A 13,682-nucleotide genomic window follows, 5' to 3' on the forward strand; every position below is an offset into this window, starting at 1 on the left:
ACATATGTTGAAAAAACTTTGAATGATTAAAATTATGCTTGTATTTTGTTCTCATGAGTAATTAATTTCATAGGTGTTGATTTAAAATATTTTTCTAAGGTGAAGAACTTGTATTGATAATAGTAAATGTTACCCATTATTTGTTTGTTTATATGTGTGTAAGTATGTATAAATAAGAATTACTTTTTTAAATTTTTAAAATTTAATTAGTAAATTCAGTTGATTTAATTGAATAGTGAAAATACTTGATTTCTTTTTTATTATAGTGTATGCAAGACATGGGAAATACTAAAGCAAGACTGCTGTATGAAGCCAATCTTCCAGAGAACTTTCGAAGACCACAGACAGATCAGTATCCTTTAAGATTTGTTGATTATGGGTTTAGCAAGAATTAATCCATTTTTTCAGTTCATATTTTGTTAGATTTTAGGAGGGTATACACTTTATCCTACTATATTTATTAAAGATAGAAATTGATTTACCCCAACCTCTGCCTCGTATATAGTAGGTTTTCATTAGGAATCTAGTATACATGATCCACGGAGTATTTTAGTATAATTATTACAAAGTATAAATTTTAATACTGATTCTTCTTGATTGATTTCCAATTCCTGAGGGAGACTATATATAATTATTTAGTATTGTTAAAGATTTGAATTGTGAGCCTCCTGATATGTAAAAAACAAACAAAAAAAAGAAATCATTTCCAAAGAGATTTCCTTTGATCATATTTATGTTATAATTGTACTTTTATGAAGCAGTTTGGCATGGAATCTATATAAAAAGCAAATTACATAGTTGGTGGAAGTGCTAAAGTAATTTGTGCTAATATTTACTACTGACAAGTCAGTCTTTGTTACATGTTACATAACTGTATTGCCTTACAAATCTGTCCTGTGAACAGACAGAATATTTTCTCGTAGGCATTTTAATGAGAATGTTTTTTCACATTTGTTAGAGATAAAATCATTTGTTTCTGTAGAATTACTCAAACTTCAACATGAGTTTGAGAAAGATTATCAAAATTATATTGCTTTATGAAAATAAGATGGTTGATTTTAAGTATTTGTGATTCTGTCAAAAGTGACATTTATGGTTTTGACAAAATGTTGTTTCTTAAAGATCAGTTATTTATTACCTATTTGTATGGTAAAGCAGTTGATATGGTCTAACCTGAAAAAAAAAATGTGATAATTTTTCGCACAGAGATATAGGCTATTATTTTTTTATATCTGGACAGAAATCTTTTAAACAATAGTGGTAAGTTAATATTTGCATTTGGGTTTTTCTGTCTTTGCTCTTCCCACCGTCCTCCAACAAATTTAGCAATCATATATCAAAGGCAATTTTTGTTAGATTAAGATCCTAGAGTAGAACTAGAAGGTGGAGTTCAGGGATAAGGAATTATGTGATCAAAAGTATGAAGGAGACAGGGAAACCATGCAGGACACTAGTGCAGCTGCATAGTAGTGACTGGTGATGAAGATATAAATTAGATAGTAACATTGAGATGATACAGGAAGGAATTGGAGAAATTGGAAAGAAATTGTGAAGGCACAAGTGGTTAGAATAGGTGAAGATTGGCTTTTACTCTGAGAAAGACCCTGTGATCCTAGAATTTCTAGCATGAGAGACTGTAGCTTATAGGCTGAGAGAAGGAATTCAACACCAGCTGAATGTCTAAGAGTTGGAAATGAAAGGTAATGAGTCATGTTTATTACTTTTGGGCAGATCGAGGTGTTTTTTGAACATATACATGGAAATACCCATTTGGTAGCTGGAAACATGAATCTCAACTCTAGAAGAGAACAGGAAATTCAGATTAGGGAGCCCCTTTTTTGTATAGAAGATATAAAATGCTGGATGAGGTTAAGTTTACCTAAGACAGTAGTCTTTTACTCTTTTTTGATCTTATTGAGAATCTTCGGAATACTGTAGTTCTCCTTCTCTGAAAAATGAAGGCCTAGGCAAACTCCGGAGAATAGATGATGGTAGAAGAAAGTGTACAGCCAAGAGAGCAAATTAATGTTCTAAGTGGTTGTTACTGACTGCTTATTAGTTGTATTGATTTATTCTTCCTCTTGCCTACTGCCACCCCTCATGCCTGAGTAGTCATTTAGGAACCTTCAAATTGAAGAATACCCCTTTTCTGGAAATTTCTGTGGTGTACGTATAGGGAATGGGGTTTGCATTGTGTTGGGTTTAGTTTTTTGCCTCAGTTGAGTATTCTGTATGTGGTATGTTATCAGTGAAAGGACCTTTCAAGTTATTTAATCTATCACTTTGATTCCATCTTGTTTTCACATAAGCCTTTTAAGCAATTCAGGGAAGGACAATATGTAGCTTGTTAGTATCCTCATGTATTGAACTCTTATATGCACTGTTTTGTAGATTTGGTAGGAATACAATTTTTAAGTAATGACCACCAATTTTATGATGAAACTTAGAGAAATAAAGGGTTAATAAGATGGTGAGTTCTAGTATTTTTGCTGATAGATTTAAAAATATTTGGTCTTTGTCTAAAAATTTCCAGAAAGATAGATTTTTATAATGAACTGATTGGTATCAATAATAAATCCTGGGCCTTTGACACAATGAAGATTTAATGTTAGAAACAATGGCTGCAGTAGCTTTTCTGCTTGATAAAGCTTTGCTGTGTGCCCAAGCACTGAGCTTGGCATTTAATGTACATTATCTTATTTAATTCTCAAAATAACCCTGTGAGACAGAGCATAATAGTTTCTCTTTTGTGTGGCAGGGTGGGCTGTTCAAAGAACTATTAAAAAACTTTCCAAAGCCAACAGACTGGGAAAATGGGGCAAAATGGCAACATAGGGAGGTGTGGAATTTAGTTCCTTCTCTAGGACAGCTAGTAAATAGCCGGGAGCTGTCTGGAACAATTGTTTGGGAGACTTCCGTGACCAACTGCACATTGTACACTAGTCTGCAATGGGTGGAAGGGCTGACATCACAGTGCAGAACTTGTCTCCCAAGCTGTGAAGGCAGGCACTGCTTCCCCATGGACGCAGTGGGGTGTTTGAAGTTTCTTCCCCATGGGAGAAAGAGGCAGTCTCTACTAGGAATAAAGGAAGGTAGCTCAACCAAGCTCCAGTTGCAGAATTAATTAACAAATTTGACTGCTGAATAGAGGTTCTAAGCATGATTAAACCTGGAGCAATCACGAAAGGAACCTGGAGGTTTATCCCCAGTGAAGAGGAGGTGAGACTCACAATAAACAAAACAAAACAAAAAAAAGAAAACAGAATGCAACAAAAACAGAGGCTTTTAGAGTTGCCTGAGCTCAGAATAGTGGAAAAGGACTGGGCCTCAAGAAAAGGGGCACATAGAGCTGGGTACCAGCAACTTGTCTTGATTTGCAAACCTGGTTGCTAGGGTCCAGCTCTAAAAAGAAAATCCTTGTGTATTCATACACACACACACACTCACTCTCTCTCTCTCTCTCTCTCATTTTGTTTGCTTTTTGTTTTACTTTTTTAGCTCCCTATTAAACAAAGCTGCAGGCATTCTTAGGCTTTAGCACTGCCCCAGGCAAAAGCAGAGTTAAAGTTTGTTTGAGAGAAAAGCAACTAATCAGATGAATGAGATAATTCCCTAATGGGTATATCTTCCCCAAGAAAAGAGGGGTGGGCAGGAACCAGCACAAATGGTGGCTCTCATTCAGAGACTTCAGACCCCAGGGGCTAGAAAACAGACACTGATCAGGCTGCCTTTTGCCTTAGCCTCTGTCTCAATCACACCCCTGACATGGACAGGACCTGCTGAGAATTAAATTAAAAGCCCATACCACTTGATGCTGGTGGAGAGATGTGAGCTCACAAGTGCCATCTGTTGGGTAGGATAGGTAAACCACAAATTCAAGAGGCTTTGCAGGAAAGACTAGCAGTCTGCAGGGTCTTATACTCAGGGAACCTTGATACTGATTACACCATCATCCTCAGTCCAGGGCCTGTCTTGCCTGGAAAGATCTGATTGGGGTTGATCTTATCTGGCAGGGAAGAACCAGAAAAAGAAAAGCTGAAAAATTCTGGTCAGTTAAACAGAAGCTGTGTTAGAGGTCTAGAATAAGTTGAACTGAATGTTAAAGAACAGATAGAGAACAAAGCCAACCAAAAAGAAAATCCTAGATAAAAGAAAAAAATCACCCCCACAATAAACTAATCAAGCAAATCAGATGCCTAGGCACCAGCAAAAAATCATAAGTCATACTAGATAGAGAGCAAAGATATAGCTCAAAGGAACAAATTAACACTTCAGATGAGACAGGATTTGAAACAATTCAGGATGTTCAAACAAATCTAAGTCAAATTAAAAATCAAATCAATGAGTTGAAGGAAGGAATGGCAAAAGACATGAAGGATATAAAGAAGACATTGGGTAACTATAAAGAAGAACTTAAATGCTTGAAAAAACAAATGGCAGAACTTATGGAATGAAAGGCACAATACAACAGATAAAAAACACAATGGAGACATAAAAGAGCAGATTTGAAGAGGCAGAAGAAAGGATTAGTGAACTAGAGGATGAAACATCTGAAATCCTACACACAAAGTAACAGATGGGGAAAAGAATGGAAAACTATGAGCAGGGTCTCACGGAATTGAATGAGAACATGAAGTGCATGGATGGATATATGTGTTATAGATGTCCCAGAAAGAGAAGAGAAGGGGAAAGGGGCAGAAAGAATAATGGAGGAAATATCACTGAAAATTTCCCAATTCTTATGAGAGAGATAAAATTACAGATCAAAGAAGTGCTGTGTACCCCAACCAGAATAGATCAGAATAGACCCACTCCAAGACACTTAATAATCAGATTGTCAAATGTCAGAGACAGAGAATTCTCTTGCAGCAAGAAAAAAGCAAAGCACACATACAAGGGAAGCTTGATTAGACTAGGTGCAGATTTCTTAGCAGAAACTAAGGAGGCAGGAAGGCAGTGGTATGTTATGTTTAAGATTCTGAAAGAGAAAAACAGCCAACCAGGAATTCTGTATCCAGAAAAACTGTCATTCAAAAATGAGGGAGAGTTGAAGATATTTTCAGACAGACACTGAGTTTGTAAACAAGAGTCCTGCTGTACAAGAAATGCTAAAGGGAGCCCTATAGGCAGATAGGAAAAGACAGGAAAGAGAGATTTGGAGAAGAGTGTAGAAATGAAGAGTGTCAGGGTAAAAAGTAACCACAATATATTAAGTATAATGAACAAAGCTGAGTATGAGTATGGTTGAAAGAGGAAGTCTAGAGGCATGTATGACACCAGAAGAAAAGATAGAGGATGAAAACTGGGACTGTTTAAAATTAGCTAAATCTGGAGTGGGCAATGATGGTGATTAAATGTACAAATATAAGAAAGTTTTTACATGAGGGAGAACAAACGAATGTCAGCATTGCAAAGTGTTGAAAATTGGGTGGTATATAGGAATGATACAATCAATGCAAACTAGGGTGTTTACTTAACAGTAACGTAATATGTTTCCATTTATTCTAAGAAAGGCAGTATGCCAAAGCCAAATGTCAAAGCCCAATGCCTTTGAAAAGCCTACATGACTTTACTTTTCAAGATTTAAATAAAATTCTCATCCCTAGAAGCAAGTGTAACTGAAGGGAGTTAAATTCACATAATATGGGAACTCATTGCATTCTTAACAAGATTTGTCACTTTTTTTTTTAACTTTTTTTATTAATTAAAAAAATTAACAAACAAAACATTAAGATACCATTCCATTCTACATATACAATCAGTAATTCTTAATATCATCACATAGTTGCACATTCATCATTTCTTAGAACATTTGCATCGATTTAGAAAAAGGAATAAAAAGACAACAGAAAAAAGAAATAAAACGATAAGAGAAAAAAATGATTATACATACCATACCCCTTACCCCTTGCTTTCATTTACCACTAGCATTTCAAACTAAATTTATTTTAACATTCGTTCCCCCTATTATTTATTTTTATTCCATATGTTCTACTCTTCTGTTGATACAGTAGCTAAAAGGAGCATGAGACACAAGGTTTTGACATTCACAGAGTCTAATTGTGAAAGCTATATCTTTGTTCAATCATCATCAAGAAACATGGCTACTGGAACACAGCTCTACAGTTTCAGGCAGTTCCTTCCCTCTAGCCTCTCCGCTACATCTTGAACAACAAGGTGATATCTACTTAATGCATAAGAATTACCTCTCAACTCTGTTTGGAATCTCTCAACCATTGACACTTAGTCTCATTTCACTCTTCCACCTTTGGTTGAGAATGTTCTCTCAATCCCTTGATGTTAATTCTCAGCTCATTCTAGGGTTTTTCTCAGTCCCTTGATGCTGAGTCTCAGCTCATTCCAGGATCTCTGTCCCACATTGCCAGGAAGGTCCACACCCCTGGGAGTCATGTCCCACGCAGAGGGGGGGAGGGTGGTGAGACTGCTCGTTGTGTTGGCTGGAGAGAGGCCACATCTGAGCAACAAAAGAGGCTCTCTTGGGGGTGACTCTTAGGCCTAAATTTTAAGTAGACTTGACCTATGCTTTGTGGGGTTAAGTTTCCTATGAACAAACCCCAAGACTGGGGGCTCAGCCTATAGCTTTGGTTGTCCACACTGCTTGTGAGAATATCAAGAATTCAATGGGGAAGTTGAATTTCTCCCTACTCTCACCATTCCCCGAAGGGGGCTTGCAAATACTTTTCCAGTCACAGATCAAATCACTCTGGGATTCATTGGGGCATCACTCTGGACAAACCAACAAAATCTCATGTCCTACCTGAGATTCCAAGTACTTATGACATTCAGTCAAACTATCTACATGAATTATATTAGGAAATGCTTAGTCAAAATATAAATTTTGTAACAAATAAACATGTTTTGCTTTAGTCTCACACATAAGGTGACATTTTAAGGTATTAATTATCATCTGTTTTCAGCACCCTGCAATAATGACATTCCTTTGTTCTTCCTCATGCAAAAACATTTTTAAAATTTGTACATTGTACATTTCACTATTATTATACACTCTAGGCATTCCTAGATTATACCATCTCGATCTTTACCATCTATCTTTCTTTCTGATTTCATTAATGTCCCCAGCCCTCCTCCCTCTATCATTCTCACATGCAGCTTCATTCAGTGTTTTAACATAATTACATTACAGTTAGGTAGTATTGTGCTGTCCATTTCTGAGTTTTTGTATTCAGTCCTGTTACACAATCTGTATCCCTTCAGCTCCAATTACCCAATATCTCACAATATTTCTATCTCCTGATGGTCTCTTACCAACGAAATATTCCAAGTTTATTCACTAATGTCAGTTCATATCAGTGAGACCATACAGTATTTGTCCTTTTATTTCTGGCTAATCACACTCAGCATAACGTCCTTAAGGTCCATTCATGTTGTTACATACTTCATAACTTTATTCTGTCTTACAGCTGCATAATATTCCATCTTATGCAAATGTCACAGTTTGTTTAGTCAACTGTCTGTTGATGGACGTTTTGGCTATTTCCATCTCTTGGTAATTGTTAATAATGCTGCTATTAACATTGGTGTGTAAATGTTCATTTGTGTCCTTGGCCACGTGTCCTTTGAGTAGAGACAGCATATAGAGGGGTCCTGTTTTTTAATCCATTCTGCCAGACTATGTCTTTTGATTGGTGAGTTTAATCCATTAACATTCAGTGTTATTATTGCATGGGTAGTACTTTCTTCTACTATTTTGCCTTCTGGATTTTATGTCATATCTAATTTTCCTTCTTTTTACCTTTACTCATAGTCTTCCTTTCTACACTCTTCTCCACACCTCTCTCTTCTGTCTTCATATCTGTCTCTAGTGTTCCCTTTAGTATTTCTTGCAGAGCTGGTCTCTTGGTCACAAATTCTCTCAGTGATTTTTTGTCTGAAAATGTTTTACTTTCTCCCTCATTTTTGAAGGACAGTTTTGCTGGATATAGAATTCTTTTTTTTTTTGTTACATGGGCAGGCACCGGGAATCGAACCTGGGTCCTCGGGCATGGCAGGCAAGTGTTCTTACCTGCTGAGCCACTGTGGCCCGCCCTGGATATAGAATTCTTGGTTGGCAGTTTTTCTCTTTTAATAATTTAAATATATTATCCCACTGTCTTCTTGCCTCCATGGTTTCTGCTGAGAGATCTGCACATAGTCTTATTGGGCTTCCCTTGTATGTGATGGATTGCTTTTCTCTTGCTGCTTTCAAGATCCTCTCTTTTTCTTTGACCTCTGACATTCTGATTATGTGTCTTGGAGTATGTCTATTTGGATCTATTCTCTTTGGGGTATGCTGCACTTCTTAGTTCTGTAATTTTAAGTCTTTCATAAGAGTTGGAAAATTTTCAGTGGTAATTTCCTCCATTAGTTTTTCTCCTCCTTTTCCCTTCTCTTCTCCTTCTGGGACACCCGAAACACATATATTCATGCACTTCATATTGTCTTTCAATTCCCTGAGTCCCTGCTCATGTTTTTCCATTTTTTCCCCTATAGTTTCTGTTTCTTGTTGGATTTCAGATGTTCCGTCCTCCAGTTTTGAAACCCTATGTTCTGTCTCTCCAAATCTACTATTGTAGGTTTCCATTGTTTTTTTCATCTCTTCTACTGTGTCTTTCATTCCCATAAGTTCTGTGATTTGCTTTTCCAGACTTTCAGTTTCTTCTTTTTTGCTCTTTCCTTGCCTTCTTTATATCCTCCCTCAATTCATTGATTTGGTTTTTGATGAGGTTTTCCATGTTTGTTCATACATTCTGAATTAATTGTTTCAGCTCCTGTATGTCATTTGAATTGTTGGTTTGTTCCTTTGACTGGGCCATATCTTCAATTTTCCTAGTGTGATTTGTTATTTTTTGCTGGCATCTAGGCATTTAATTACCTTAATTAGTTTATTCTGGAGATTGCTTTCACTTCTTTTATCTAGGGTTTTCTTGCTGGATGAATTTGTTGTCTATCTGTTCTTTGACATTCTGTTCAGCTTTATCTGGGCCTTTAGCTTAAGTTTTGTTTAACAGAGGAGAATTTTGTGGTTCTTGTTTTCTCGTTTCTTGCCCTGCTTGTGTGGTGTCTTTCCCTCACCCACACTTAGGAGGGCCTACTTAGATATTATAGATCCCAGCCAGATTTTCCCAGACCAAACTGGCCTCCCATCAGGAGGAAAGAGTCATCTGTGTTTGTTTTCCCTGAGGGTGAGACCCAGCAGGTTGAAAGACTTTCCTGTGAAGTCTCTGGACTCTGTTTTTCTTATCCTGCCCTGTGTGTGGTGCTTGTCTGACTGCAGGTCCCACCAGCATAAGATGATGTGGTCCCTTTAACTTTGGCAGACTCTCCCTGCTGGGGGCGTGGTGGAGACAGAGGAGAGGTTGTAGGCTGGTTTTAATGGCTTCAAATTACCAAGTCCTGGGGTCTGAATTCCTTGAGGGAGGGATTCCACCTGAGTTGGGCTTCACCCCTCCCCTGGGGAAGGCACAGGCTCCAGACAAGCCCCCAAAAGGGCTCACTTTTGCCTATGCCTGGGGCAGTTGCAGCCTGAAAAGTCCTGCCGTTGTATCCAGAGGCAGTCAAGCCTTTGTAGATACACAGCCACAAAAACCTCAATTTTCTTCTTTTTTTCCCACCCTTTTTCTGTCAGTCCTTCCCCCTTGGCGCCAGGGCAAAAATGAGCAACCTCCGCTTTGATCAGGTTCACCTAAGCTGGGGGCCTATTTTTAGTAGTCAGAATTTGTTAATTAGTTCCACAATTGGCATTTGATTGTGCCCAGTCCCTGCTGCTGGTAAAGTCCTTTCCTTTCCCCTCTGGGAAGCGGCCTGTGGGGGAGGGGCGCTGGCCGCCGCAGCTTTGGGAACTCACGGTTCTGGGGGGTGCTCGCAGCTGGTCCAGCTGGTCTAGACTGGGGTATGCTGTGTGTCTGGTCACTGACATGGCCCCAGGAGCTGTTCTGTATTGTTTCTGGTTATTTAGTAGTTGTTCTGGAGGATGAACTAAAATGCGCACGTTGTTAAGCTGCCATCTTGACCCGGAAGTCAAGATTTGTCACTTTTTAATAAGCATTACAGTTCGTAAAGTTATGCAGAAGCTGCTGTGAAAATGTAATTTCTCATGTGGGATGTGGTTAATTATAGACTGAATATATTAGTGCATGATAAATGATAAAGCTTTACGTTGGGTTTTTCATTTTTAGTGTATTGTGTCTTATCTAAAAACTTTATTTCAGTTCTGTGAGGTCTGTTGTGTGCTAAACCTAATCAACAGTTCTCCTTTGAGGTTACTTGAGCTTTTCAAAGTTTTACTGCTGTCAGTGGTATGTGCTTAGAACTGGAAGATTTAATTCTTTGGGAGTACATCCTAATTTAGTTGTCTTCAAAAGTGTATCTTTTAAAAAATTGTTTATTTCAAGACAGAAAAAACTACTTAAAATAGAAATACATGTTAAAAACAATACACAAAGTAATGTTAAAATTTTTCTGGGCTTATATAGTGTAATTTGTTAGCTTTGGGAATGGGGAGAACTAGAATTGCGATGTCATGCTTAGTAACTATAGGAATGTGAAGATTCTGAGGTATTTTCTTGTTTGTTCTTTGCTATTAAATCAGTAACTTAAATTTGAATTGCTATTAATATATTCCTTACCTTGATCCCCTGAAAATTTTATTGTTCTAAGTTTTTTTTGTTGTTGTTGTTATATTGTTGAGCTTCATCAATATGATGAAGTTCTTAGGTCTCAAATGATACCCTGATTTAGAAAATGAAGATAAACATTTCCTAATCTCCAAAGTTGTTTGTTCTTTTGTTGTTGTTTCTCATTTACTCATCTATTTTAACTTGGTTATATGCAAGCGATCTTTGCCTCTTTAATGCTGTAATTTCTTAACCGTTTCTTTCCCCTACCATGGGCCCTCTATTTTTATAATTTGTCTGTCTTAATACTATAATAATAAGTACTGATAATAAATACTAGTAATAATAAGTGAATAGCACTTACCTACATATCATACTCTGTTCTTAGGTCTTTACATTAAGAAATTTATTTAATTCTTCTCTCAATCCTGTAAAATACTGTTGTTACTCTCATGTTAAAGGTGAAGAAATCGCGACACAAAGTAATATAAAAATAGAAATTAACTTCATTTATTGATTGTTTACTGTTTATTAGGCAGTTTGCTAAGTGCTTTATATGTAATTCCCAAAACTCTTAACAGCCTTGTGAGGTAAATAGTAATATCTTTTTTTATACTAGGTCTAGGTTCAGAAGATTAGCTAACTTGAAAGTCACAGTAACTTCCAGTTAAGTAACAAGTGCCTGCTGGAGAATACCTCCTTTGGGAATTATGTTCTAAAGTCAATGTATAATACATAAAAATTATTAAAATTTACCTTGAAAAGTTCTAAATTTTTTATAATGACAGTGTGCAGACAAAGACTCTGTAATCTCTATAAATCCAGTTTGGTCGTTTTTTTCTTCTAACATTGAAATAGAATCCAATCCTTTCCTTTCATTATTTCTGCCTCCCTTTTATGAAATGTTTATTATTTTTAAATGTTTTCATAATGTCTCAAATCTTCAAGACTCCTCTATAAAGGTCAGCCAACCCTTTCTATTACCCCTTGCCTGAACTGTCAATTTAAAAGATTTTATTAACCTATAAGTAGTTATTAACTGGGTATTTATAGTTTTCTTTACTTTAGGTAACTCTTCTTTTGAATAGAAGGTTCCTTTAACCTGTGGGTCCACAGAAAGATTGTATTTCAGTATAATTACTTTCTTTTGTAATTCTGTGCATTTTATTTTGTGCATCAAAAGAACACTACTCATTTGCAGAGTCCCCTTGGGGGACTGGGGAGAAAGGAGGAAATAATTGCCATTTGGAGAATTCCTCATTTTCTCACAATCAGTTGGGACAACCAAATCAGTAGGCTGAGCCCTTGATCTTGGGTTCACCCGTATGAAACTTACTCCTGCAAAGGACAAGCTTAGCCTACTGATAATTATGCCTAAGGGTCACCCCCAGAGACCCTCTTTTTTCTCAGATGTGGCCTCTCTCTCTTAAGCCAACTCTGCAGGTAAACTCACTGCTCCTCCCCCCTACAACTTTGGACATGACTCCCAGGGGTGTAAATCTCCCTGGCAACGTGGGACAGAACTCCTGGGATGAGCCTGGACCCTGTATCAAGGGATTGAGACAGCATTCTTGACTAGAAGGGGAAGGAGAGAAATGAGACAAAATAACGTTTTAGTGGCTGAGAGATTTCCAGAGTTGAGAGGTTTTCCTGAAGGTTATTCTTACATATTATATAGATACCCTTTTTAGTTTATGGTGTATTGGAGTGGCTGGAGGGAAGTACCTGAAACTCTTGAATTGTGTTCCAGTTGCATTGCTTCTTGAAGACGATTGTATAACAACGTAGCTTTTACAGTTCGACTGTGTGGTTATGAAAACCTTGTGTCTGATGCTCCTTTTATCCAGGGTATGGACAGATGAATAAAAAAAAATGGATAAAAAATAAGTAATAGGAGACATAGGGATAAAATAAATTGGGTAGATTGAAATACTACTAGTGGTTATGAGAGGGAAGGGTAAGGGATGTGTAAAGTATGAGTTTTTTCTTTTTCTGGAGAGATGCAGAACTTCCAAAAATGATCATGATGATGAATACAAAAGTATATAATGATATTGTTAGCCATTGATTATGTACCCTGTCTGGACTGTAAATGTGAGTGAAGACTTGTCACTAAAAATATTTTTAAAAAAAAAAAAAAGCACTGACTAACAAAGGGGTCCATGGTACTAAAAAGCTTAAGAACCCCTGACAGAATTCCCATTTTAGTTTTACATGATAAATCAGTGATTGTCATTTATGTTAGAAAAGTCAAAACTCTCAGATCCCTCTGCTCTCAGATCCCTCTGCTCACTACCATTGGTCAAAAAGCTAGTCTGATATACTTCAAAAAATTAAACAGTACTTACTTTGGTTTTAGCTTTTTGCCTTCTTCGTTCCTCAGTGTAGCAAGGAAAAAACTAACCATTTTTTTAATACACAAGGAATTCTGTATAACACACCCACAGACAACATGTGCAGTAGAAAAGAACATAGGTTTTGAAATCACATGCTAGGTGCATTATTTTGGGCCAGTGAATTTCCAAGTTACGGGTTCTTTATGATATAGAAATAATAATATGTAAATTCCTGAGTTGTGGGAGGATTAAAGGAAACAAAATATATACAACATATGGCACACACTGCCTAGAATATTGTGGCTACTGGATGGATGTTTAGTTTCTTTCCTTATATTGAAAATCCAAAATTTAAAGTTTGATTTGGGAGTGAGAGTGAGGAATTGAGAATTCTGGTCAGTTACATTTCTCTCTAGATCTGGGCGTTTTGTTGAATGTGAAAACTTCTTGAAAGTGGTAGACTGTTTGGCAGAGAGTTAGGTCACAGTATTTGGTTGCAGAAATAGTGTAAGAAAGTGCACAGGCTTGGGAGTGAGAGAAATTAAATTTAGAATCTAGGCTCTGTTGAGAGGGGTGAGTAAAAGAGAGCATTCATGTCACTGAAGCCATGCTTTTCCTTAAGTTATCTGTTTTCAGAGCCGTGGAATTTTTCATCAGAGATAAATATGAAAAGAAGAAATACTATGATAAAAATGCTATAGCTGTTACTAAT

The 13,682-nt window shown here is 36.9% G+C and overlaps 1 protein-coding gene across 4 annotated transcripts in view; it reads left to right on the plus strand.

Moving 5' to 3' along the window:
- Nucleotides 1-13,682, plus strand: part of SMAP1 (small ArfGAP 1) — a 243,339-nt gene that overhangs the window by 102,581 nt on the left and 127,076 nt on the right. For all 4 annotated transcript variants that reach the window (XM_077162201.1, XM_077162202.1, XM_077162204.1 and 1 more), the window contains exons 3-4: nucleotides 267-352; nucleotides 13,607-13,682. In XM_077162201.1, the coding sequence (XP_077018316.1) occupies nucleotides 267-352; nucleotides 13,607-13,682 (162 nt within the window). The remainder of the gene's footprint in view (nucleotides 1-266; nucleotides 353-13,606) is intronic.

The sequence above is a fragment of the Tamandua tetradactyla genome, chromosome 5, assembly GCF_023851605.1.
Source record: "Tamandua tetradactyla isolate mTamTet1 chromosome 5, mTamTet1.pri, whole genome shotgun sequence".
Lineage (NCBI taxonomy): Eukaryota > Metazoa > Chordata > Mammalia > Pilosa > Myrmecophagidae > Tamandua > Tamandua tetradactyla.